The sequence below is a fragment of the Temnothorax longispinosus genome, chromosome 12, assembly GCF_030848805.1.
Source record: "Temnothorax longispinosus isolate EJ_2023e chromosome 12, Tlon_JGU_v1, whole genome shotgun sequence".
Taxonomy (NCBI): Eukaryota; Metazoa; Arthropoda; class Insecta; order Hymenoptera; family Formicidae; genus Temnothorax; species Temnothorax longispinosus.
This window is the reverse complement of record NC_092369.1, coordinates 6,117,250-6,141,915: the sequence shown is the minus strand read 5'-3', so window position 1 is coordinate 6,141,915 and position 24,666 is coordinate 6,117,250. Positions and strand designations below refer to the sequence as shown.

Genomic DNA, 24,666 nt, shown 5'->3' with positions numbered 1-24,666 from the left:
TTATTTCTTGCATTTTATGCAAGTATTATAGGTTTTTTCCTTCTTCGTAGCGCGCGTGATTATTTGTCATTTTCACATTTTGTTCCTAGATAATAATTTTATTACGACAGACAATAAAAGCTAAAATAATGACGATAGAGTTACTGTTTTTAATATTATTTTTATCACTCCAAATAAAATATCTAAAAAAAATATCTAAAAAAATATCTAAATAAAAATCTAAAAAAGAAACTATATGTATATATACATGTATATATTATATTACCGCTTCCGATTTGATAGATGCGTAAGCGCGACTGGCATCGTAATTTTTCGGCTTTCTTCGGCTTTCAGCAATAAAATCGAAGAAAAGTGGTATAAATGGCAATCACAATGGCCAACCATAATGTTGCTCCTCTCAGCGGGATAGTCCTTAAGAATTTATTGCTCGCATCCGCGCGCCATTTCACAGACTCCGGTCGTAACTTCTGACCTTCGTGGCGCTTACGTTAGGGAACACGTTGAGTCAGAGCATGGCCGTTTTTAATCCTTTTCAGCCCAGCAAAATTGAAGGACTCGGGTTATAAAAAGAGGATCTGGCTGTCATAAATCTCGGAATAATGAAATTAGGAGTAACGGTGTGTGTAAGATATTCTTTTTCATTCAGAATGCCATTTGTTTTGCGTGTAGAACTCGAAAAAGGCCATATGGTAAATAAATAACTTTTAATTTTTTAATTATGGATGTTACTATTTTTCCAATGTTATACTGTAGAAGGAAAAATCAGAAATCTTGTTGAAGCGAACGATCAATGTATATCAAAGGATTCACAATCGCCTTTTCAATTTACCATTTGAATCATTCCGGACGTGAAGTGCGCTTGTGAGAGAGATGCATTATCGCTTTCTTATATACGGTCGAGTTTCCTCGAGTCACTTTTCAAAGGAAACTTGCAGAATGCATCACTCTCTGGCCCTTTGGACCAGACGGATGGAGTCTGCCTCTCTTATCTCGGTTTCGTGAAAATCATCCCGGAAGTCGCGCCGCTCGTGCCTCCAATCTATACCTCAGAATCCGGGAAGCTGTCGATAGGGAAACCCGTTAAGTCAGTCGGCCGCGAAATCAAAGTCTTCCGTGCAAAGCCAAACACGTTCGACGGGAGGGAAAGTGGCATTCTCCTTTTGTCCCAAGTATTTATTTTCCGAACTGTTATTTACTTTTGGGAGTATTTGAGAAAGAGAATGGTTTACCTCATTACTTATCATGATTTTTCTTTTCGTCCGTGAGTAAAAATTGTATAATAATAATTAATATAATTATTATCTAAAATTTATCTAAAATCGCACTAAATGCAAAATTGATTATGAAAAATAAATTATCATTTTAAGGAAAAGAAATAAAGATAGACATTATATGTACATTGTTTTAAACCCCAAGTACTTTTTTATCTTTGATCTTTCCTACGAGTGACTATAAATTTTATTCAAATTTCAAAGAATACTAAAAATTTTTAGAAATTCTCCAAAAATTACGACTATCTTCAAGCATTCTAATGATAGATATTTTTGCAATAATACAAGTGCGGTTTTTGAACTCAGCTTCCGATGGTCGAAAATCTGTCGACAATCACCGGAGCGACGTCTGAAATTTTCAACGCGCGGAGCGTCTTTTAAAATTAGATAAGCCTCCCACGATGTTGCGGTGTGAATGTGCTGTTAACATCACGAGTCAGTGGACGCTATTAATAAAGCAATTATAAGGGCTACGACCGCTATTGTCGTTACTTAGTTACGAACCCATTTGCTCATAAAATTGGACGAGTCAGGAGGAATTCAAGCGACACTGCAAAATATTATGTACCTTCGGAAATTTATCAAATAATTGTATTTTGTCGCGAATATTGATATCGTATTTTTTAATAATATAACAAAATATTTTCGTTGATTAAAAACTAATAGATAAGTGATTTACATTCTTGAACGTGTACATTTTATTAACACTGTTTTCTTAAATAGATAATGTAGGACTGTAGTAATTAAAATTATATTTCTTATCGGCATTTCTTCGGTTGTCAAAGCATTTGTCTCGCCGATACATATTCTTATCTTATTATATAAATTACATTTATCTTCATTTTATTGTCGGTAAACTGATAGCCAACTACTCTTCGTTTTAATATCACCGAGTCAATCACTGTTTTTTCTTTGGGGTCGAGGGATACGTGTCACATGGGGTATGGGATCAGAAATCGCTCTCCCTGGGAGAGAGGAATTGAACGAAACTTTCCCCGAGGCCACAGGCGCGATTCGGAACCGGCGTCAGCTTTTTCTGTCTCGATCTCTCATTCCCCATCTCATTCCCCATCTTTTTATCGGTCGCGTCTCGCATGCGGATCTGACTACGTTGGTTTTAGACGCCGCGGCACGCACGGCATTTCCGGCAACTCGACCCGAAGCGCAACGTCGAATGCAGCCGCGAACGGCGGAGCGAAGAAGAACGAAAATATCAGGAGGCCGTTGTTTCTTTTGTTCGGTTGAATTCGCAATAAGGATGAGGCGAGCGAATGATGACGGCGCGACGCGCCGTTACGACCGCCGTTCGTATACGCACCCGTGATGATACAGCCAGCGGAAGCCGCGGGAAGGATTATCGCCGAGTGACAGGAATACTACCTTCCAGACGTTCGTTAAGAGTTCTCGTCGAAAGTTACCTCTCGACCCTAACGTCGACTATTTTCGTTTCGTTCGCTAAATTCCCAGAAGTCCCTAACGGCATTAAAATGATGATCTTTTAATCCACGGCTTTTCATGCAATAAAGTTGTCTCAGGACGACATGAAAGTTTCCTGACTTAATCGAATATAAAATTTTTTAAATGATATTTTGAGAGACAGATGGTACGGCAACGGCTTCCTATTTAATTCAGGTTTACAAACTTTTTAATTCTTTTCAGCTCTATCGTATTACAGATAAATTACTTTATTACATTCTTTCCATATTAAATGTTTTCACAAATGTCAGATTAATATAGAAATATTTAAAGTTGAAAAACGAAGGAAACGATTATTTAATTGTATTGAACTTTCCTTTTTAAATTCATGAAAAGCGATAGATAAGTTGACATCATCAAGAATGCATATTGACATGGAAAAATGATGAAATATATTGTTCTATATTTACATATTAATAGTTATTCTATCACATCGCATCTTAAATTCTTTTATCTTAAATTCACAGAAAAATCACAGATAAATAGGATCAAGAGGACTGATTCATAAATATTTGGAATAATATCGTGATTCGATTACTCATCACAAAAACTTTATTTTATCTGGAATTCGAGAGACCTATGATCTAGGAGGTACAACGTCGGATCGCCGCGTTGAAAGCATTCGGCAAATAAAAGCGTTTCGATTGCCGAGTGGAAGACGGGCGTGAACCACGTTCCTTCGCCGTCGTCCGGTATGGCGAAACGTGGTAAAATTAAATGGCTCTCGCAGCACGAGTAAAGCTCGTCCCGCCGAATGCCACGGACGAATGAAGTCACTAACGTCGCGTCATTAACTCGTACATCACGTCGGAAATTTATGTGCGATTTGTGCGAGACGCGCCGCGCGGATTTGCGCGCGCGCGAACAACTGTAATGGATTTTGCCACTTATCGCGGGATTGGATCGCATATAAGATTCCCCTGTAATTGAGTGTGCACGATAACGCCTTCGCACGTATACCCGCTGCGTATTACTTCTCTTATCCTCTCGACGAAAATGATCTAAGAAGGCCGCGGCGCGGCGTAATCTAAGGAAACGAACCTGAACGTCACAGACCTAATCGGACCTAATCGGGAGCTGCGCACGTATCCTGCACGTTTCACTAAGATCTAACAGAGATTATTTTACTTACCAACCTCATAAATTCTCCAGTATATCCAGTCGTCCTTATCGACAACGTGAACCAGCTATTTATTAGATTGTTTTGTAATATTTTTGTTTCTAATTATCGGTTACTCCGTTAGTCGACCGGGTAATTGCTACCGGCACTCATGGCTAATTAACTTTCTTTCTCGATTCACATAAAAAACGATTATAAAAAGGACGGTAGTAGGAGTTAACGAACTATATTGGTTTTAACGAATTTAATTTGCGATTTTTGTATGAAAGTATTTTTGTTAACAATACGATATTGAAGCTTAGGTATATATTATATATAATGTTCCTCGATAACGGAATAATTTTCTCGTTCTTCTTAGAATCATGGTTTGATGGTATAGACTAGAACCCTTTCGTGTTCGTCCCCTTGTCTTGTTAATGCCTTGGGTCACACTCACACATACATATTATATATTGTATATTCAGACACACATGTACATATGACGGCTTCTCTCTGCCCCCTCGTTCTTTTTCTATCGTGCCGCCCGGGCCCCTTCGATCGAGAAATTATGCCCAGCGGATCTAAATTGAGAGTTGCCGAAAAAAAAAAAAAGACAAATGTGTGCAATCCTCAGTGAGAACTAGAGATGAGTAAAAGTTATATAAAATAAGAAAGCTTGTACTAGATTTTAGAACAATTTAAAACTTAACATACAATGATTTTTATTTAACGTGCTTTGCCTACTTTTGATATTTCTGTAATTATTTCAATTTCGTTTCGTGGATTATGAAATAGAATTTATTTTCTCTCTTCTTCTGAAAACTTCATTCGATATTGCCTATTTTATAACCGCGATAGCGAACTGGTTACAACTATAATTTTACGTATCGAATAACATGACTGGTAAAAATGCCTCAAACTTTTTATATAGTCGCCTCTTAACTCTTCCCTCGTCTCAATAGGTACTATTAAGGATCCATTCGCGTCTCATTAACGGAGATATCTATCATATGATTGAAGATTTACACATTTGATTTCTTTTTATGTTCTTTTACTTGCAAATCGACTTTCTCGGATTTTATGAGATATTTGAAACTGTGTCATATTCATCATAATTTTAAAGTTGTTATGGAAAGTTTGTAAGACATAAGCCGTAGACAAATTGTGTGAAATTGGCACCTTTTTTAGTATTATAATATTAGAGATGTCCAAAATACTGTACCCTATTCAATTTTGGCTGTTCTTCCGAAAACGTCCATGCTCCGATTTAGGTAAAACTTTGTGAATAGGTTCCTTTTAGATAAAAAATACATATACCAAAAGAATTTTCTGCGACTCCAAAGTTTAGCAACTTTTTTAACATTTTTAACTTGCTGCCTCCGCGCATAAACTTTCTACGCGAAACGAGATGCCACATGGGTTTACAACTTTCCACGCGTGAAAAGTTCACGCATGTACTTTGTAAGGCACACTATGTGTCTAGTTTAAAAGTAGTGGAGCCCCCCGCAGGGGATGGCGGAACCTACTGCCTCCACGCATACACTTTTCACGCGAGACGAGTTGTCACATGGGTTTACAACTTTTCTGATTTTCTGAAGTTTCGCCAATGATGTTTATGTTATGACTTTGACGGATATGACTTTGTGGTTGTTTACATTACTTGAGAGCTGTTTTGGTTTGTAATATACTGAGTTAGTTCGCTCGTAATATACTGAGTTAATTCGAAAAAATATTTAAAAAGTTGCTAAACTTTGGAGTCGCAAAAAATCCTTTTGGTATATGTCTTTTTTATCTAACAGGAACCTGTTTACAAAGTTTGACCAAAATTTGAACATGGACATTTTCGGAAGTTTTGTCTTAATTTTATTAGAAATGGAATTGAAGTGTCGTTTTTTAATTTTTATTTATCGACTTATGTGTATATTCTTTTTATTCTGATATTGTAGTTGTTTCAGTCGCAACCTATATATAATCTAATCTCTATTGTTTCTTTTTGGCACAAAAGTTTACACTCTTATTTATTAAATTTCAAGAGAAATAGATGAATATACCAACAGATCTCGTATTCTCGACATACGCCGCTTTTTGTACCGACGGCCTTTTATTTCGTTTCTCCTCGCAGCGGTTTTTTCTTGCGGACCCGAAAAATCGACGTAAACGACCAGATTCGCACGAAAGCGTGGTTGCGATGCCGTGGGCGTGCTCGATTTTCCACGAAAATCATTTGTCTAAATTACAGAACGAGTTTCTTTGTCTTTTTCCCTTTCTTCCCCCGTGGTTCGTAACATATTATGAAAAAAAAAGAACTACAAATTCTGTTACATTTGCGTGCCATATTATACGATTTCCAGAAAAGGTATTATCTGCTGTAAAAAATCGAGGGAAACGAGCTGGTCAATGGCTTTTACCGGAAACTATCTTCAAATTCTTCGCAAGTTCACCTATAAAGAACTAGCGAAAAAACGAAGAATTATCTCTGTTCTATTTCAGAATATCGTAAAATAGAATACTTATTTGCTTGTGAAATCCCAAAGGATGTAACTGGTCAGAATATAACCTTTTACACTATTCCATATTTCTCATTCTTTTTATACATATAATTTTCCTGTAAATCACAATATGGAAATCACGTCGTGGTAATAAGAAACGACATATGAATTGAAATTAATATTGGTTTGCATCATAAGAAACGATCAGATTACACAAAAAAAAGATCGAATATCGAATGAATAAACATACATTGTAACGTTGACGACGGGTAAACACCAAGATGCTATAATATACATGAGACGAGATGATCGATGCTTTATCTGTATCTCAACGGTATGACAATGCATATCGTTATCCTTCGCCTTGTCTGGGGCAACTGAAGGAGATCTCTTCGAGGATTAATGCCGGTCGTCCTCCGGAACTTGGACGTTGCATCAACGTCGCGGAATTCGCGCCCGAACGTGCGCGTCGCCGCGCCGCGCCGTTTCGTTTTCGCCGCGAACGGCGAATCGTGTCTTATCCGTGTGATCTAATCGCGTATTCCCGGTAGCGCCGCCCACACGGCTACGGCGACGACGGCCCGGGCCCGGCGTTCGTATGCACGCGGTTACCGAATCCGGCCGGCGGAGCCCGGGCCTTTGACTTTTTCACCTCCAGACGGGATCATTGATTTCGGTGAAGGCCGCGACGCAAAAGCGCGGAGCGATCCGCGCGCAAGTGGATTTGCCGTGTTATTTGCGGAACGTCCCGCACCTCCCTGGACTATTGAATAATTTTTTTGTTTGCATCCTTGTTAGCTCGCGAACCTACGAGACTCTCACTGGATCGGACTTAGACTCTGGCTTGAATATTCGCGTATCCAGTTTATTTAAACGTTACATTTTTTTTTAATTTAGGAAAACAAAAAACTTTTTAATCGGACATTACTAAATTTTCTCTATATAACTTTTTATTATCGTAACATGTGAAAGAGTAAATTTATTAAAGGTATTTATTTTAATTTTATAAAATATTATATCTCTGAAGTAAGTCTTGTGAATTCATCTCTTGAACCTACATATGGAAATAAATCTACCCAACAATAAGTCAACAAGATTTTTTGTTTAAGAAAAAAGTAAGTATTTTTAACTGTCGTCAATTTTCTCCGCTTTGTACTCACGTTACTGAAATTGAAAATGCTGTCAACGATTATAAATGCCAGACAATCGTACCTCTTACCTCACATTCGACGTGGAAAAGATAGATGTCAAATTCGACACACACATATATATGTATATGCCCATCTCAATGCCACTCGTGCCGGCCGTAAAATCTGTCATAGTGCGTGCGTGAGCGCACACGCGCGACACGCACGCTGGCACACGTGGAATGTAGTTTGGCCACATAGTGGCGTATGTACCGTGTGGTCATCAAATACTGACTTTGGCCATCAACTTGCGTCATCGACAGCCGCGTTCGAACGCTGTCGCGGCGCGCATGAATGAAACGAGAAGAGGAGAGCCGCGTACGTACGCGTGTGAGTGTGCGCCACGTGCGTGCGTGTATACGTACGTGTGTGGGCGTGTTTGTAGGGCGCGAGGCTCCGGCATTTAAATGGGATTTAAAATGAACATACAGCCGAAACGGGTTGCGGAGGTCGCGCTTTAACCGTGAACGACCGTGAGAACAACGATCGTGGCTCTAGCATTAACGGCGCGTCTTCAGTGTTAACAAAGACTATTCCATTTTCTCGCACAATCGACGATTCGTATATGTGTTTAAATAAAAACGACAGCGAGAAAACACGGACGGTGATGCCGACAATAATGAATTAAAATCTGGAGTTGCGGAAAGTCCTAAAGGCATGCAATTATTTTTATTACCCGTGATAATAATTAATTAACATGGCTTTTTCCTGACGTAGAGCTTTACAAACTCTCACTAGCATTACAATTTTTTATCTATGAACGTATACTTATCTAATAAATCTAATATTTAATAAACGGTTAGATGTAGAGATTACTATTTTATCGTATGTTACTTCAATATCCTAATTATCCCAATAAGGCGATAATTTTTACCACTTGACAGGGCATACATTAAATTTTCTTTAAGGTATATTTCGCAAGACGCGTCTCGAAGACGGGCACCGAAAGGAAAGGTCCAAATATCCTCGAAGACTTCGCGCGAGAAACGCTTCCTAATATTATACCTGTTTGTCTAACAAGGCACGATGGCGCAAAGCAAAGTCTTAGACATGCACACTCTCTCTATATTCTTTGTTTGTCGTCGGTGCTATCTTTAACCAAACCTTCGCCATCCGGTTACTTTCTAATACGCGCGCGGTTCTAATTTTGAACGGTCGATCAGAGCTCAAACTCGCGGCTCGCGCGATATCGCGATCGGAGCTGCTCGCCAAGCGCTTACTTAATTACGAGCATTTGAAATTATGTCAGCAACGACAAGCGAGTCTGTTTCGACTCTTTGCCATGCGTTATGCGTTACCGCGACGCGACTATAGCAGGCATTCTATATCTCACTGTTTCCATTATTTAATCCTGCTTGGCCCGCGAGCACTTATTATTTATTAGCGTTTATCAGTATTACTTTATCATTAGTAAGGATTGCTAAAAGCGGAATTTAATTAATTTAAACTTTACGCTCTGTAGGAGACTTGCCCGGCCTCGACTCGGGCATTGACCAAGGTCTTTTAGCACCGCGAAAATCTTCCTGTGTACTGTGTACAGGAAACTAAAATTGGAGAAGCAACACTTTTATTATTAAACTTCTCGTGCCTCCGCGATTGTGGTGCGCGTAATAAGAACTCGGCGTTCGCGCGATTAATGCAACTCTCTGATTCATATTACACGCTTTCATCTCTTCCAATCTTTTATGGTATGTTAGATAATTAAACCGCAGAACCGGACAACCGCATTTGACATTGAATTTTATGTGCTGTCGCGTGCGTGCATTTAACTGCATCGTCTTGCATCTTGACTCGCGTCGAACTATCTCGTAAATCTGAAAGGAGTTTATTTACTCGATTATACACGAAATGAACCACGCGATTATATATTAACAACGCTTTCGCCTTTGGGCGCAGCACAGGTGTCGTTACCTGCAAGATGGGTTTCAACGATATTCTATGCATCGTGAATACGTATACCGCTGATGAAGTACAAAGTCTATTTCTTCGTGAATTACGTACGTCAGATTAATGTATCGCCCGCGTTCAAAACTGCTCGAAAATCAGCGACACCGAGAGCGACACGTACGGTCTGTCGGTAATCCCACACGTTAGCCGGCTCGAGGACACGTCACCTTCTAACGCGCTTTCGCCATTAGCGAGGTCATGTAGAAGAGGAACAATTGCAAAACGCCTTGGATAGCTGCCAAGGCCTCCGTGGACTTTTTTCTTCCTAACGGAACGGTCGCGTTATTCCCGGTGTCGTTGAACAGTTAATCGATAGCAAGGACCGTCCTTGGTATTGAGTTTACATATCGATTCGTTTTTTTTTCTTTATGGGATCGTAATCTTAACGAGGTATAGTGATCGATATATATGATTGTCTTATCTGTATCAATCGTAGAACGGTAGGCGTTCTACGAATACCAGAGCATTTTTGTGTTTACTTACGTAGTGATCTACTTACGATGCAGTATTTTCACTAGTTTATTTCAAATCGTAAATTTTAAAACTCATTTTTGCCCTAATGTTTAATCCGTAGCATTAAAAAAAAACCGACTTCATATCGGATGTACCGTGGCGATGTTATCGCTGTTTTTCGTGGTTCGCCTAGATTCCTAGCGCAGTAAAGCCGATCGTTAAAACGTTTATTTATTATAAATTTGGTTCGGGCGGATTGTAAAAAAAATTTCGCACTGTCGTACGATAGACTATTTAATGCCCGGAGTAGTCTCGAGAACCGCTACGCTCGAAACATTAGGAAACGCGGTCGAGCCGAACGGTTTCTTAACAGGCAATATATGTCGATGTCGTCATGCTTAATTAATAAGGGATCCTCGCCTTTCCTCGAAATTTCTTGCAGAAGGTCCTCGACAAAAGACTGAACGACAGGGTCGACGGCATGATGGAGGCCGGTTTGGTGCAGGAACTACTTGACTTTCATCGCGGATACAACGAACAACGGATTAAGTCCAACACGTGAGTGCACCTCTTAGCATACTGTTGCATCACGCGGAATTCGATACAAGTTCAAGGATTTGCTCGCCTGTCGTTTTTCTCTCTCCTTTTCCGCTTAATTCTCTCAATTTTCAGTCATGTGCATAGATAATGTTTAAATCGACATTTAAAGCTGATATTTCATAATCTGCAGAGAGCACGTTTATAGAATTTTTTAAGTTGAGAATTTAATTTATATATAATCCATCTTTTTTTTTACTAGATACTTATTATAACAAACCAGACATTTTATAAAAGTGGGTATCATAAATTACATGCGTGTCGAATTTGTGATGGAAATCCTAACGGTCGACGATTAAATAACGATTGTTATTAATGCTGCGCTCGAAGTACGTGAGTTGATGCAGGATTTCACTGATTCCAATCAGTGTCCTAATTAACATGTCTTTTCTGAAGAAACTTTGCGGATACATTAAAAGTTTCCTTATTGCAAGCGGAGAATGTAAATGGAAATGCGTCAAGGATAACGAGTGGATCAATATACAAAGTTGTAGCGCTTATGTGATTCCTCGCAATATATAAAATCTCTCGATGCACATCTCGATTTTGTCCGTCTTAATGTGCCATTTATCATCCGAGATAATTTCGAACGTCTTTTTTGGTTTTAGAGATATCGATAAAATTCCTTCACAACGCTCTAAATGTAATTTCGTGCCGCGATTTATATACAGATAATTTTTACTCCTGCACGCAAGTTTTATTACTTTACACCATAGATCTTGGTAATAAAACAAATTCTACTTTTGTTAAAGTAGAATTTATATGATATATATTAATTATTGAATAAAGATTCTACAATATTTACTTGAAACAAATTGATTATAAGCTAATGCTTAAATATTAATTAGCAAACGAGATAAGACAATAACAGAATGTTTTATTAAACGAGCATCAACTCTGAATTGATTAACAAATTTATAAATGAAAAGATTAATTAGTAGTCTGGGATACCCCGCATATTCTTCTTATGCATATGTAATGTACATGAGTCAAATCATCAGAAGTCAGAGACGCGTTACTTCTTCGTAATGTTAAATAGCAAAAAACCTAGAATATAATTGATTTGCACGAATCAATAAAGCACGAATGAGAAAAAATTATTAATGGCTAAATGTTTTAAGATTTTAAATTATGTTAAAGTACATTTCTATTTCAATTATTAATAGTTAACTCAATATATATCTCGAAGAAAGTCTATATCGAAATACGTCGCGATGCATATACATATAAGTAAAATATTCAAGTATCAACAAAAATCCTAAAGAAGTAGCTGACATCGTGAAAAGATGCTTTGTATTTTGCAATTTGTTTTGGAAACGGAATCAACGCTACATTCTTTAGCGACATCAGCTTTTCTCGCTGTAGTTATAGTTGGAGATTGAAAAAGCCAATTTTTTTATTTTTATCGTGCATGCATCTTGACGAATGCACACGCGTGTCGTTGAATTTGCATGTATAGATGCATGCTGTCGAGACATGTGGCTTGGCGACTCGTATTGCCGTTAATGCAGACATGTTTAGTGAATGGGGCCCCCTCTTAGTCGTCCCACCTCGCTTTCCTCGCTTCCGGAAGTCGCGGGCGTAATGCGGCCGGATGTCGGCGCGAAAATAAAGGAAGTAACCAACCACGAGGAAAAGTATGAGCGCGTGATTACGTGCGCGTAGCGACGAGCCGAAAATTAATCACCGTCTAATGAGCTGCCGTCTTCCTTTTCCCTGCCTCTAGTCCCCTGGTCCTTCACAGAGAAGGAAGGTGGTTAAATGACTGAGACGCCGGTTTCCCATAAGCTGAACTGACTCCGGGTTTTCGCCGTCTCGGAAACGCGAGTACACCATGGAATGCTAATTACTCGACGAACCGTGGTAATTGAAAGACGCAATTAGCGATACGACTGATGTTAGGACGCGCGCACTTCTTGTGTACAAACGCGTGACTAACTCAAAGGTAAATACGCGATCGAACTCGACTCACGGGCGAGTGTGTTTGGCGGAAAAATTACAGTTTGGCTCACGTGGGACGAGCGAGAGAGATTCGAGAATACCAAAATTAAACATTATGTTTGCGAAGCGGGCAGTTCAAGTGATTCAATTCAAGTTAATCACGAGCGTGATGGATATATTCAGAGTACGGAGAGCACAGAACTATCGATTGCAGAGATAAATGATGCGGGCGATAGAGCGTAGATAATAGCGGTAATTGTAAATTATTTTATTACGAACGAGATGATTGATCAGACGTGACAGGTAGTAAATCACGAGAAAGTACAACGAGTAGTACGGGGAGCATAGAGAAAATATCGCGCGCTTTGATTACGGACAGCTCGGTTCGGGAGAGGAACTGCGAAGAAAGTGCGGTCTGGAAACTAATTATTTTATTTTATCGCGATCTTTCGTAGCAATGCGCCACGGGTGATAAATAATAGCGTGGCAGAAGTTCAGTCGCGGAAGAAAATCGGCGAACTTCCTTGACCGCAAGCCAGAAGTCGGTAAGAAATCGCGAGCGATCAGAAAAGACATTAGTTAACTTCGAGTTTACGTGTAACTATTCGCGGAACGCGCAAAAAGTTGTGCGGTATTTTTATGGTCCAGCGGACTTAAAATTGTTTGCACAGGCGTTTGCAAAAATAAACGCCGTAACACACGAATGCAGAATAGGATACGGAATACAAACTAGAAGCGCGAAAATTTCTTCGATCAACCTGAACCGGCCGAGAGACGTAAACTCTCTCAGAGAGGAAGTGATTCGTGATTTCCAGTACGATTATTTAATCCAGCTCGCATACTTGACGAACTTGCACGAACGGAACCTGCCGTTGCCTTTTTCTAGAAAGGAATGGGAAGTAACGCGTATCGCGCGACAGTGTAACGTTACCACTTTGCGCATCGTGTCACATTATACGTATACTGCACATTTTTGCCCAACGTATATAGCACATTTTTGTGTGATGCTTCTTACATGAATATACAAGTTAAATCTTCCACATCCTGTTTCTTAATAACTTTTATCTAGAAGATATAATGACATTTATGTAATAAAAGAGAAAGGTCTCTCACAAAGTGATTTAATTAGGTTGATATTGATTGCCAATTTAATATCAATATAATTGTTATTTAACAACGTCGGAAAGTTTCTCACGAATGCTTTATCTATGCAGCAGCGTTAATTAATATTACGCAAAAATCTCGAAGCGTTGTACATTTTACACACACAAGTTACTCGTTAAGTTTTGTTACTTTACGGAGTAATTTAAAGTTGCTCGTACGTGAGCAAAGCAACACATTAAATCACGAACTCTGCGGTCGGTTGCGGGCCGCGATCTTCGGTTTACTTGCCGTGTTCCACGCCGCGAGAGAGAGAAAGATCCGACTAGGTATTTACACCGCGTCATCGAATTCCGCGAGAATCCGATGGCCGCCGCGAAATATTTTGCTTATCGTTCGCGTCTTGCCCTCGCGAGGAAGATAAACGCGAAAGAAACCCATTGTTATTAGCACGCGATAATATCCGCGAAGTTTTTCGACTGTGTGACTGTTGATTGATCGTTCTTAATTCGTTCCTCACCTCAGAATGTTTTGAAATTGATGTAGCGGATGAAATTAATTTGTAAGTGGCCCAGTTCTGTGTTTGAAACACGATGAATTTAGGTAGAATAGAGAGAATATTGATTTGCGACCTATTTACATATTTTAACAAGATTTTCGAATATTAGTTTGCAAATGAAATCAAGTTCTGATAGAACAGAATCGAGTTTTAATTTATACCCTAAATATAATCCCTTAATAATAGCTAAATAAAATGCATACCCTAAAAATGATCTTCCTAGGAATCGCAATAATGTAATACAGTTCTAATATAGAAGTGGCTCGAAAGTATGATCAGTTATTCTAGTTTACCATTTAATGTAAGAGTAGAGTAAGCGATTGTTACGGATTACTGTCGTTTAATTCTCGCTGCTGCATGCTTGCAAAACAGCGTTGCAGAAATTTTCTCGATTCTCACGCCAAGTTATTCCTCCTTTCGCGTAATTATATTTTACGGCTCCCTGCTTCCAAATATTCACGCTACTCTCGAAATAAATCAACAATCGATGATCACTCGCGAATTCGTTGTCCGGCCATTTCTACCTGACCAGGCGACAGCTTTACGCCGATTCGGCGCTCTCTTCGTTCACCGAGATCTTTGTTATAGCGGGAAAGTCGTGCAATGCAAATAGAGGGGCATCGGTCACGCTCGCGTTTATTGCCGGACCACGTTCGCTTGTATCTCATTCGCGTACACACGGATGAGCGGCCAGCCTCGAGCTGTCTCCGATTTGCAGGTTGCGAAATAGCACCGTGATCTGCGCGGCGCAGATAGAATCGTAACGAAAAAAAAGTAGCGAAATAGCATGGGCAAGAAGGTATCAGCCATATCAGAGCAACCGCTGCAACAGCAGGTTTCCTTCCCGGTAGTAGAATTAATTAGACGATTAATTGATATCGTCGCGCGCGTTTGACAGCAAGTGTTGTCGCTACTCGGTAAGTGTGATATATAAACCCGTAGAGTACGTAGAATATATTAAACTTAATCACGAATGGACATTATACTGCAAAATAAAACACATTTTATGCACACGCCACCCGTAGTCGAGTTAGAAATAAAACTTGTGGTTTAGTTGTTTATTTTTCGCATTTACATTTGGCTGTTTATTTCAAAGCCTATCACGCGAGACGTCATTTTTCTTTGTTTTTTTTTTCCACTGTTAATAAAGTTGGCCGCGGTTCTTCCAACCGGTATGACCGGGAGGAGTCATGCGAGACGAGCATCGGAACGAATCTCTTCGCGATCCTTTCCCGCTGGAAGGTGCGGTCGATCGCGTTCGCGTGCGACGTTCCTCTTATCGGTCCTCTTATTGCAGGCAGAGTCAGTCGATGTATATAGATTAGATACAGAACCAGGCGATATAGCGTAGATAGGTGGGTTCAATCAGTCTCAACTGCGAAAACGTTTTCTAGTCTAGTTCGCCACAGCTGTGTACAGTTCCCTCGTCCCTCGCAATTTCTCTCCGCGCCTGTTCGCCCGCTCACGACTCGATATCGCTCGATTTTCCCAGCTGCAGGTGGATAAATTCTTATCGGTACGGGTATGCCTTGCCGCTATCGATGCTTATAATATATCGCTCGACCATTATCATTAATTATTAATTTTATTAACCGGCTACCCGCGTATAGTTATACGTGCACATGGCGCGACGGCGATGTACATCGACACCGGCGCGGCGGTGTGCACTTTGCAGTTGCTGTCGCTACGGCGCTTACAACGTTGGCGAAGCTGGTGTTGAGCTGAATCGAGGGAAGAGCTCGAGAAGAGGGCCGAAAATATCGACACGATTGTCAATTGACTTAAATGCTTCTCGGAATAATAAATTAATAAAAATATAAATAACTGCCTTTACATTGATGATAAATAATTATATAAAGATAATAAAAAATAATAAATGCATGTCGAGATTTTAAAAATATGACACATTGCATAGTGTACGAGAAATATATAATTCCCATGTATATGTTATCAATTAGGAAGAAATGAGTTCCTGATGCATTCACACATTATACGCCTATTAATTCCTTTTTCTCTCTCACTCATGAACAATACAAATAATTACATGCAGGAGGAATGTCGTGGTGGTTTTCGTTCGTGTCATTTAATTACCGAATATATAGGATATCAATATTTGTTGCAACGTAATAATGGAAATATTTTTACGATAAAGTGAATTGTTGACACAATTTCATAAAGTAGGTACAGACGAACATCTTATCGCACCTTATCATATATGTTACACTATAAATCTAGTTTAGAAATATCGTTAATGATAAGTGAGGTAACATTACTAGAGGGAATAGATAAATCCTATATGAATAGATAAATCTTCGATTTATAACAAGATAGGCTAGATGTATAATTGATCGATTTCTAATCGATTTTAGTCTTTTAATATTAGCTTAATCTTATGCCCTTTACAATCAATTATTGACCGATATCGATTGAACCGAAACATGAAATAAGCGCAACTCAAATATGAAGCAGCATTTCGCCCGTTTTATCGACATTACGCATTATTATTGGAAACTCAGGTATATTTTAGATATTCGGTCAGAGCTTCACTGATAAATACTATTTACTTTAGCCATGAAGTCGACATATATTTTACCAAGAGCGGACGGATATCCTGAGAAATATTTATATTCTGTAATATACCATTGATATTTTATCGATGCAAAAATAATATTTGCAGAAGTTAGATAATATTTCGCATAGTTGTTAAATTATATAGAGAGCATCTCTCGATCTCTTCGATAAATTACGAGTAATAATCAAAATTGAGTTTGTCATTTACGTAAATGAAATTAAACGTTTCCTGCGCATATTATAGATTTAATTACGTCTGTCAATTACGGTATATAGGTACTCTTGACAGGTTAGATAACATTCCGATGAAAATGGCACGTGGACTTATCATGATATATCACTGATTATCCTGTCAATCACTGCCAATTTATACTATAGATATCTTTCTTTTACTTTAACATCTCTATCAAAAAGACTATACTTTTTACGGTAATTAACTGCTCTGCGATTTGATCGCACATAAATTTGCTATATAGATGCCTAATTAATTTCAATTATATCAACAAAGATACGCTCAACGGATAAACGGCGATCGAAGATTAGAAGATTAGATTTTTTTAATTCGCGCAGTTCCGCAAACGAGATGAGCAGCACGTTTTGTTCAAGTGGCTGGTTGATTGCAATCGTGAAAGAAGCGATTAAAATAAGGATGGACGATTTTATTGGATGTCGATCGTATGTTAAAAAAATTAAACGCCATTATATTACGCTCTATTAATTCGCAATGATCCATTAATCGTGCAATCGCGTGCAATGTAACATACATAATCTTATTATCGAGAATTGACTGTCGCGAGGCATCAATGTAAATCTTTCAACCTTGGATTAAAAAACTGGAAGATTGTTGAATACGTCATACTACGACAAGCGCGTAGGAATTTATCTTCCTATCGAATATTGGTTTTATTGTAAAATTTGCATTATATATTAAAACATTTGAAGAAACAAATTCAACAAATTGGACGGATAAAAAATAAAAGATATAAAAAATAATATAGAGAAGATTCTTCGAGAAATAATTTACAAGATAGAGACTGCACAATGTTCGATTAGCCAAGTTGCATAACCAATGTCTTAATTTCTTCTCGGTTGAACTCCTCAATTCAAAAAATCTATCGGTGAAAGTTTATCGACAGATTTTTATAGTATCGCCGACTTTCATCTGCACGTTCATGCGCATACATTAAACGATTTTCGCAAAAGATTAAAATAAGCTGAGAGCTTTTTTTGTTTACGATGCATTTCATTTTTGTTCACGACACATTGTCACTTGCATTCAACCGCTTTGGTCGCGGTAGATGTCAAATGAGCAGAAATGTGCGCACAGGAGGAAAGATAGCATGCTACTGTTTCACGAAGACCATAAATCCTGGCAATAGCGGCCGATTATCTCTCTCCTTCTCGCGGTAACCCGCGTTAACTCTACATTACGCGGTGGAGAAAATGTAATACCGCGCGACGTGCGGCGTGTAATGGCTGCCTGGCAACAGGTTGTAAAAATATTTTAGAGCGGTTACGTATTCGCGCGACGCTGATTGCTGACACTCTGTCGTTATCTTAATCACAAGCTCTAGTACTGTTACTGACGCACAAAGTGCTATCATTGCTGCTACCAGTTGCGGACCATGGTCTCCGTCGTTAAATATCATCATGGCTATATTATCAATGCTTTATTATTATCATTATTATATTCGTTTCGAGCAGAAATGTTGACAGTTACGAATAGGAAAGCCAGCCTAATTATTTTTCTTCGCTGAACCGAGATCTTATAAATAACGTTAAAATCTTGAAATGAATAATGCTACTTTCTCCGATAACGTATTTATGTACCAATATATCATGAAAAGACTGAGAATATTTAATAACAAATTAATATATGGTAATTGATAATATCATGATAAAAATGTTGAACCGAAAACTCGATATTTCATTAACTATCAAATCGTGTTATTTTATATGCTTATTCTTATTTTTACTTGTCTTTTTTCTATTTTTATACGATTATTTTCATACTTTCAGCAAATTTATTACTTACGTTGTTATGAAAATGAATGAGATTATTAAAAATTCGCGGAAAGTTTAAAACTTGTTATCACGAAGCAAGTTTGCGTATGAATTGCTAACTACAGAAAGTACAAATATAGAAGCTGCGAATATGCTGTGTCAATAGGAGACAGTCAAAAGAAATATCGGTATTTAATGTTCGAAAGGAATAAATTATCTCAGGCTTGACTTATCCTTTATTTGCACCGTCTTGCGGGATCGACATCCCGATGCTTGAGAATTTGCATTCGGAACAAAACTCACACGCGCGACGCGCGGCGCCGTGGATCCGATATTCCTCCGCGCCAACATGCATTTGGCATTGACACATGTGCGAAATCAGTGAGTCGTGCCTGCGATAGCGCCGGCTTTTTCCCGCCGTATGTAAGTCGGCGTTACGTCGAGCGAGGTCGTCTCGCGATTGCTAATCGGACGCGTGTGATAAGATTCGCACGAAATCGAAGCGTACGCACCCATATTGCCAGTCCCTGAGCTGGGATGCGTTTGAATGGACGGTAAATCAACCAGCAACGTTTATCTATGTTAAACTTGCGTCAACTCGGAATATTTTTTTGTAAAGCGACGTTAATTAACACCGAATTTTTAGTAACGAGCTTGTCACTGAATGACGGGAGATCAGGGATCGCATCTTTTCAGAATCAGACTTTATTTTAAGATGACACTATAACGTTATGCGATAAGAAAATAAAATAAAAATCGTACCTTGCTAGAGTAGACGGTAAGCTTTTGCAGTCACTTTTTCAACCCAATGACATCGCGAGCGCTTCGCCCGATTAATTCATATCTTGCTTCAATGCCGATTCTTTTAGCGGGCAATTTTTAATCAAACTTCACTTAACGCAAACGCATACAGTTACGCACGGAAACTTTGAATGATATCATACTTCAAATTATACATAATTGCAATATATGATGACCATGTCTGCAAATAAAAATTCTTATCAGCGTTATCTTTGCACTTCCTCTGCTATATGCGACGCGTGGCGTTACGCAATTCGTTACGCTATCGAAATCTTAAGAAGCTTAAAATTCTTCATTTAACGTTATCGGAGCGATATATAGTTTATCTCGTTGTAATTCTGCAAACCGAGTAATTCTGCAATTAATTTTAGACTCAGACTGCAAAAAAAATTTTTTCTTTTCTTTAATTTGCAAGCGCAACTTTTCAAATACATTTCATTAAAACGTGTAATGTTATATGTCTGAAAAAGAATTCTATAGTATCATTGAATGTAAAATTATGCATGAAAATAATTAGATAATTTTAGTTTTTTCTTATTTTGACTAAATTTACATTGCTCGCTGATTGATTTCACTGGTGTCAGACTTCGGTTTTTTTTTTTACTTGAAACGATTGTTATACGATGTAAAATATCCATACGTTGCTCCAACATAATTTTATTTTGTGGTACATTTTTATTAAATATAATCTGTTTCCTCCCTCTCTCTCTCTCTCTTTCTCTCTTTTATAGCTTATAAGCGCTTTACAAATTTCGCTGAAATTAAACCGTAAATATATCCCTTAAATGGACTTTAAGCACGACCGAAATTTAAAAGGCCGTCCGCGTTCAAAGATCGACAAAAAAGTCGCGCTCAATTTCTCTGATTGCACGATCGCATTCGGTACACCAGGTGCAAACATCCTGGTTGAGGGTCCGGGGATCTCGGTTAATCGATCATCAGCGACACTTTCAGCAAGACGGACAAGCGGGCGAAAGAGAGAGAGGTGGGGAGGGAGAGGGGGAGTTCGAGAACTCCCTGTTGAAGGGACGGGGAAGGAAAGACCGGCGAACGCGCGATCCAAGAGAGAATGTTTACATTCCAGGTCACCCGATTACACGAAAGGCATCTTCCAGAGCATTGGTTTCAAGGAGTTTCACGCTTACCTTATACTATCCGAGGAGGAACGCGCGAGCGAGAAGGTAAGCAACGAGCATGAGATGGTTCATCGATACGAGCTATACGTCCGCGATTGCCGTTCGCCTCAGCAGCTGGTACCCCGGTTATTTTTCTGTCGTTAAAATGCACCGCGCGATTGGCAACGTAGTCTACCTCGCGGTCGTATCGCGGTATCTCCGTCTGCGGTTCTTCTCTCGTCGTTTTTACTCCTTTCGTTGCACAGTACTCTCACGGTTGTACAATGGATTTTTACGAATTTCTCCGATTTTAATATCGCGACAAAAACCATTCGCAAGAGTTATTAAAAGCTATCGATCCCGACGGCTCGACGAAATTGTACCTCCGGTGCAATTATAAGAAGAGATGAAAAAGGGACGCGGAACGGGAGAAAAAGAGAGATATATCGCATTTCAGCGAAAGTTGAATAAGAACAGCAGACAAATTACTATTTTACATCTTGAACGTGTGACGCGAATGATATTTTATTTAATGATATTTTTTATATAAAATTTTCACGCACAATTTTTTTTATTACTCGACTTCACACGGTAAAATTATTAATACAAGTAAAGTTGCGCGCGAAGAACAGAAAAGAATTGTATTATTGTGCAAAAATCTCTGTTATACGTTTGAGACATTTGTTAAGTGAGAGATCGATATCTGACTAAATTTATACAGGGGAAAAAATTACTGCAACAAGGAGTCGATGATTTAAAACTCGTCACTAGGAGATACGCAAAGAGGCAAGATAAATGGGTGATGAACAGACTGATTCGGCGTGGTGATCGACAGGTAATTCATTTACCTCGCCTCATCATTAACGATATACTTGTTTATATTGCAATTAGCAATTTGATTGAAATAAATCAATCTTCGCCGCGTAAATTATTTTTTCCCCACGCGCGGAATACATAAGTAACTAAATTGAGTAAAGTATAAATCATACGACCGCTTTGCTTTTTTCGAGGTTCCCCCTGTTTATTCTTTAGATTGCTCCGACGTGACAAATTGGGACAGTCGCGTCTTAGAACCTGCGGCAGCAATCATTTCCGCAATATTACACGGCGCAAAACCCGAACAGCGACCACTAAACGAGAATTTCGAGAACCAAAAGACCACCGATAGTAGTACAAATATATGTAACTATTGCAAGGTAATTAATAAAGAAGTGACCCTAATCGATTACTCTGATGCGATCGAAATAAAATTTTATATACATTATATATAATTGTTTAAACGTAATATTTTTATAATATTAGCTTCATGAAACTGTTTTGCTTTATTTTACACTCGTGAATAGTATAAAGATTTAATTATTTAAATTTATGTTAAGTTGTGGATAATCGAAAATTGACTTATGCGATTCAATAGCAAGCTTTGTCAATATCTTTTCAATAAAATTGTGTCAAATGCTTCTATATCCCAAAATAAAAGATCTCTTTTGTTAATTAGGTATGTGAGAGAGTATTTATCGAAGAGCATCAATGGCAGGCTCACTTGAAAGGCGCAAAACACATGAAAGTCTTGAAAAAGAAGAAAAAAATAACCGAAGATGCGCAATCCCAAGAAAGTCAACTGATTAGCTCGTGACAAATATCAGTTTCATCAGTATTCGTTGTGACATTGCACGAACATTCGTTCTTGCGTTTATATTAAGCCATTGAAACTGTGATTATCTGCATTGTATTTTACTAATAATTATCATGTAAATAATTTTTAACAAATAAAGTTGTTTTTTCTAATCTAACGAACCTTCATTACCCTCTATAGGCAAATAAGAATTAACATTGTTAGCAGTTGCTAATTTGCTTATTAGTTACTGATACAACAGATTTCTGCCATGTCTCTAGTCAGTAACTTACTTCTTGGTGGTATTTGCAAACCGACTGACTGTAAGAAATTATTTCGTACGATGTATCTAAGAAATGTTTCAAATCAGACATCTTTGATATTTTTCTACGTTTTAAAAAACGTTTTTAAAACATCTGAAAATTATCTTTTATAAAACATTTTTTGTTTAAAATTATAAAAATTACATTATACAGAGTCTGATATAAGGGATCATAAGATATTCTTTTATATAAGAGATAGGGTTTTAAAAATATTACTAGTTTTATTAAATAAACATGTTTTTTTATCATAAAAACTTTAATATGAAGCATCTCTTTATATTCGAATTGAATACTTGAAGATATATCGACAAAAGCCGAAAGTTTAATTTTTGGCTATCGACTAAAAATTTATAAATTTGTTATTTGCCATGCACTTATATGTGTATATGTAAAATTTCAAATAAGATTTCTGATCTATAGGTTCTCCTTGTTAGACGACTCCTTCAAAACATAACAATTTAATATTCTCTGGATTTCTAAGAGTCGACGAGATACTGACCAACATAAGATAAGTCACCGAGCGAGAGTCAATAATAAAGTAAGTCACCAAGATATTATTAAAGACCATTCGTATTGGATCATTATCAAATAAAAGCTGATCGAAGACTGCTGAAGAGTAAAAAGTCGGTCAAGACGAGTATAAATATCTGTCTGCGAAATATCGGAATAATTGTAAATCGTAAAATCGATAGCTCTGTTTTATGATTGATAAAGTAGAATAAATAAGAATTAAACAATGTAAGACAAATACCTTTCAAAATTATCATCCCTTACATTGCGTTGGTTCGAATGTGTGCAGAGAATGATATTAGAAATGCATAACGTAATTGAATAGTCAGTTGTGTTTAGTTATCCGTGCATCAGACGAACAATACGACCAGGAGTACAATACAGTCCACATGCACGCTGCTTCGATTGTACTACGTTGAAATGCGAAAGGATGCTCTTTCAACCGTTAGAGTGAAATTAATTCACGCGGATGAGTTTCTTCCGCTTTTCTAATAATAATAACCGCGAAAAGCGTAGAACCGTTACAATAACAATCGTTCACAAATGTCATGATTAAAGCACTGCGGAATCTTGATATGTATAAATTAGATTTCGTATACAGCTGAAGGTAGTGTTTCATAACGATCGTATGTTATCGGCGCTATTTGTGATAAGATGAGATAAAATAAAATAAAATTACTAGATATCAAAATTAAACTTGGAAATTTTTTTTTTTAATAAATAAGATTTTCATGATTTCAAGGATTCTCAACTCGTATAGATCTTTACCTTAAAACGCGATATATCTACGTTTTTTATTGCTGTCGGGTTTACTGGTGCCATATCGTAAATACGAGAAAATACACACCAGTATAATGTTTTTATTTTAATATATGCTGTCACGCGACGTACGTTCGAGAAGACGCATGCATCGGTTGCGTGCAGTTCGCCGTTTACCGAGTCATTGTACCCCGGCACGCACTAATCGCTATTACATATGCACGTTGCATTAAGGCAGGTCGCTTATGCACGTCGGCGAAGCACTTTCGAGTAGGAAGCGACTGGTTCTTTCTTCATCTTCCTCGGCTCGCAAACAGTACGCGGATCTTTGAAAGCGAATCTTTCGCAGCTCAGCGAAAGTCTAGCGATCGCAGATTTCCGCCGAAGATTTCCGTCCGGACGGACTTTAATTTTCCCAACAACCGAGTGGAACGAAAAACTAAACATTCCGGAATGCGTCTTTGTCACGTACGCGAGGAATAAAATAATCGCGCGGTGAAATTGTTTTCGCGAAGCTATCAACAGTTACGTTAACGTGAACAGAGATCGTCAGCATTTCATTTGGATATTTCTCTTCGATATTTCTCGGCGCTGAGAGAGAAATTCCATAGTTGCACAAATTGGAACAAAAAGCTGGCGTGGCAGGCGTCGAAGTGCTATAACAGATTCGATTTTGCACAAAGGTGCGCACTAAGATCACTGTTACAGAGAATAATGACTCGACTGTAGTCTCACACGATGCGTGAGTCACAAAGTTACGGCACAAAAGGAATCGCGCCGTTCTGAAATGGATCGTTAAGTTAATCATCCTGTTCCTCCTTTTGCTAATCACATGATAAATCATACTAATA

General features: G+C 38.3%; 1 protein-coding gene across 2 annotated transcripts in view; it reads left to right on the top strand.

Annotated features, from left to right (window-relative positions):
• The window catches only part of LOC139823437 (tRNA dimethylallyltransferase), a 70,149-nt gene extending 47,752 nt beyond the window's left edge, over nt 1–22,397 (top strand). Inside the window, exons 5-9 of one of the 2 annotated variants that reach the window (XM_071795993.1) lie at nt 10,365–10,480; nt 20,581–20,677; nt 21,333–21,446; nt 21,622–21,807; nt 22,107–22,397. In XM_071795993.1, coding sequence (XP_071652094.1) covers nt 10,365–10,480; nt 20,581–20,677; nt 21,333–21,446; nt 21,622–21,807; nt 22,107–22,244 — 651 coding nt within the window. In that variant the 3' untranslated portion in view covers nt 22,245–22,397. The remainder of the gene's footprint in view (nt 1–10,364; nt 10,481–20,580; nt 20,678–21,332; nt 21,447–21,621; nt 21,808–22,106) is intronic. The other variant, XM_071795994.1, reaches the window with a different exon arrangement.
• The last annotated feature ends 2,269 nt before the right edge of the window (nt 22,398–24,666 follow it).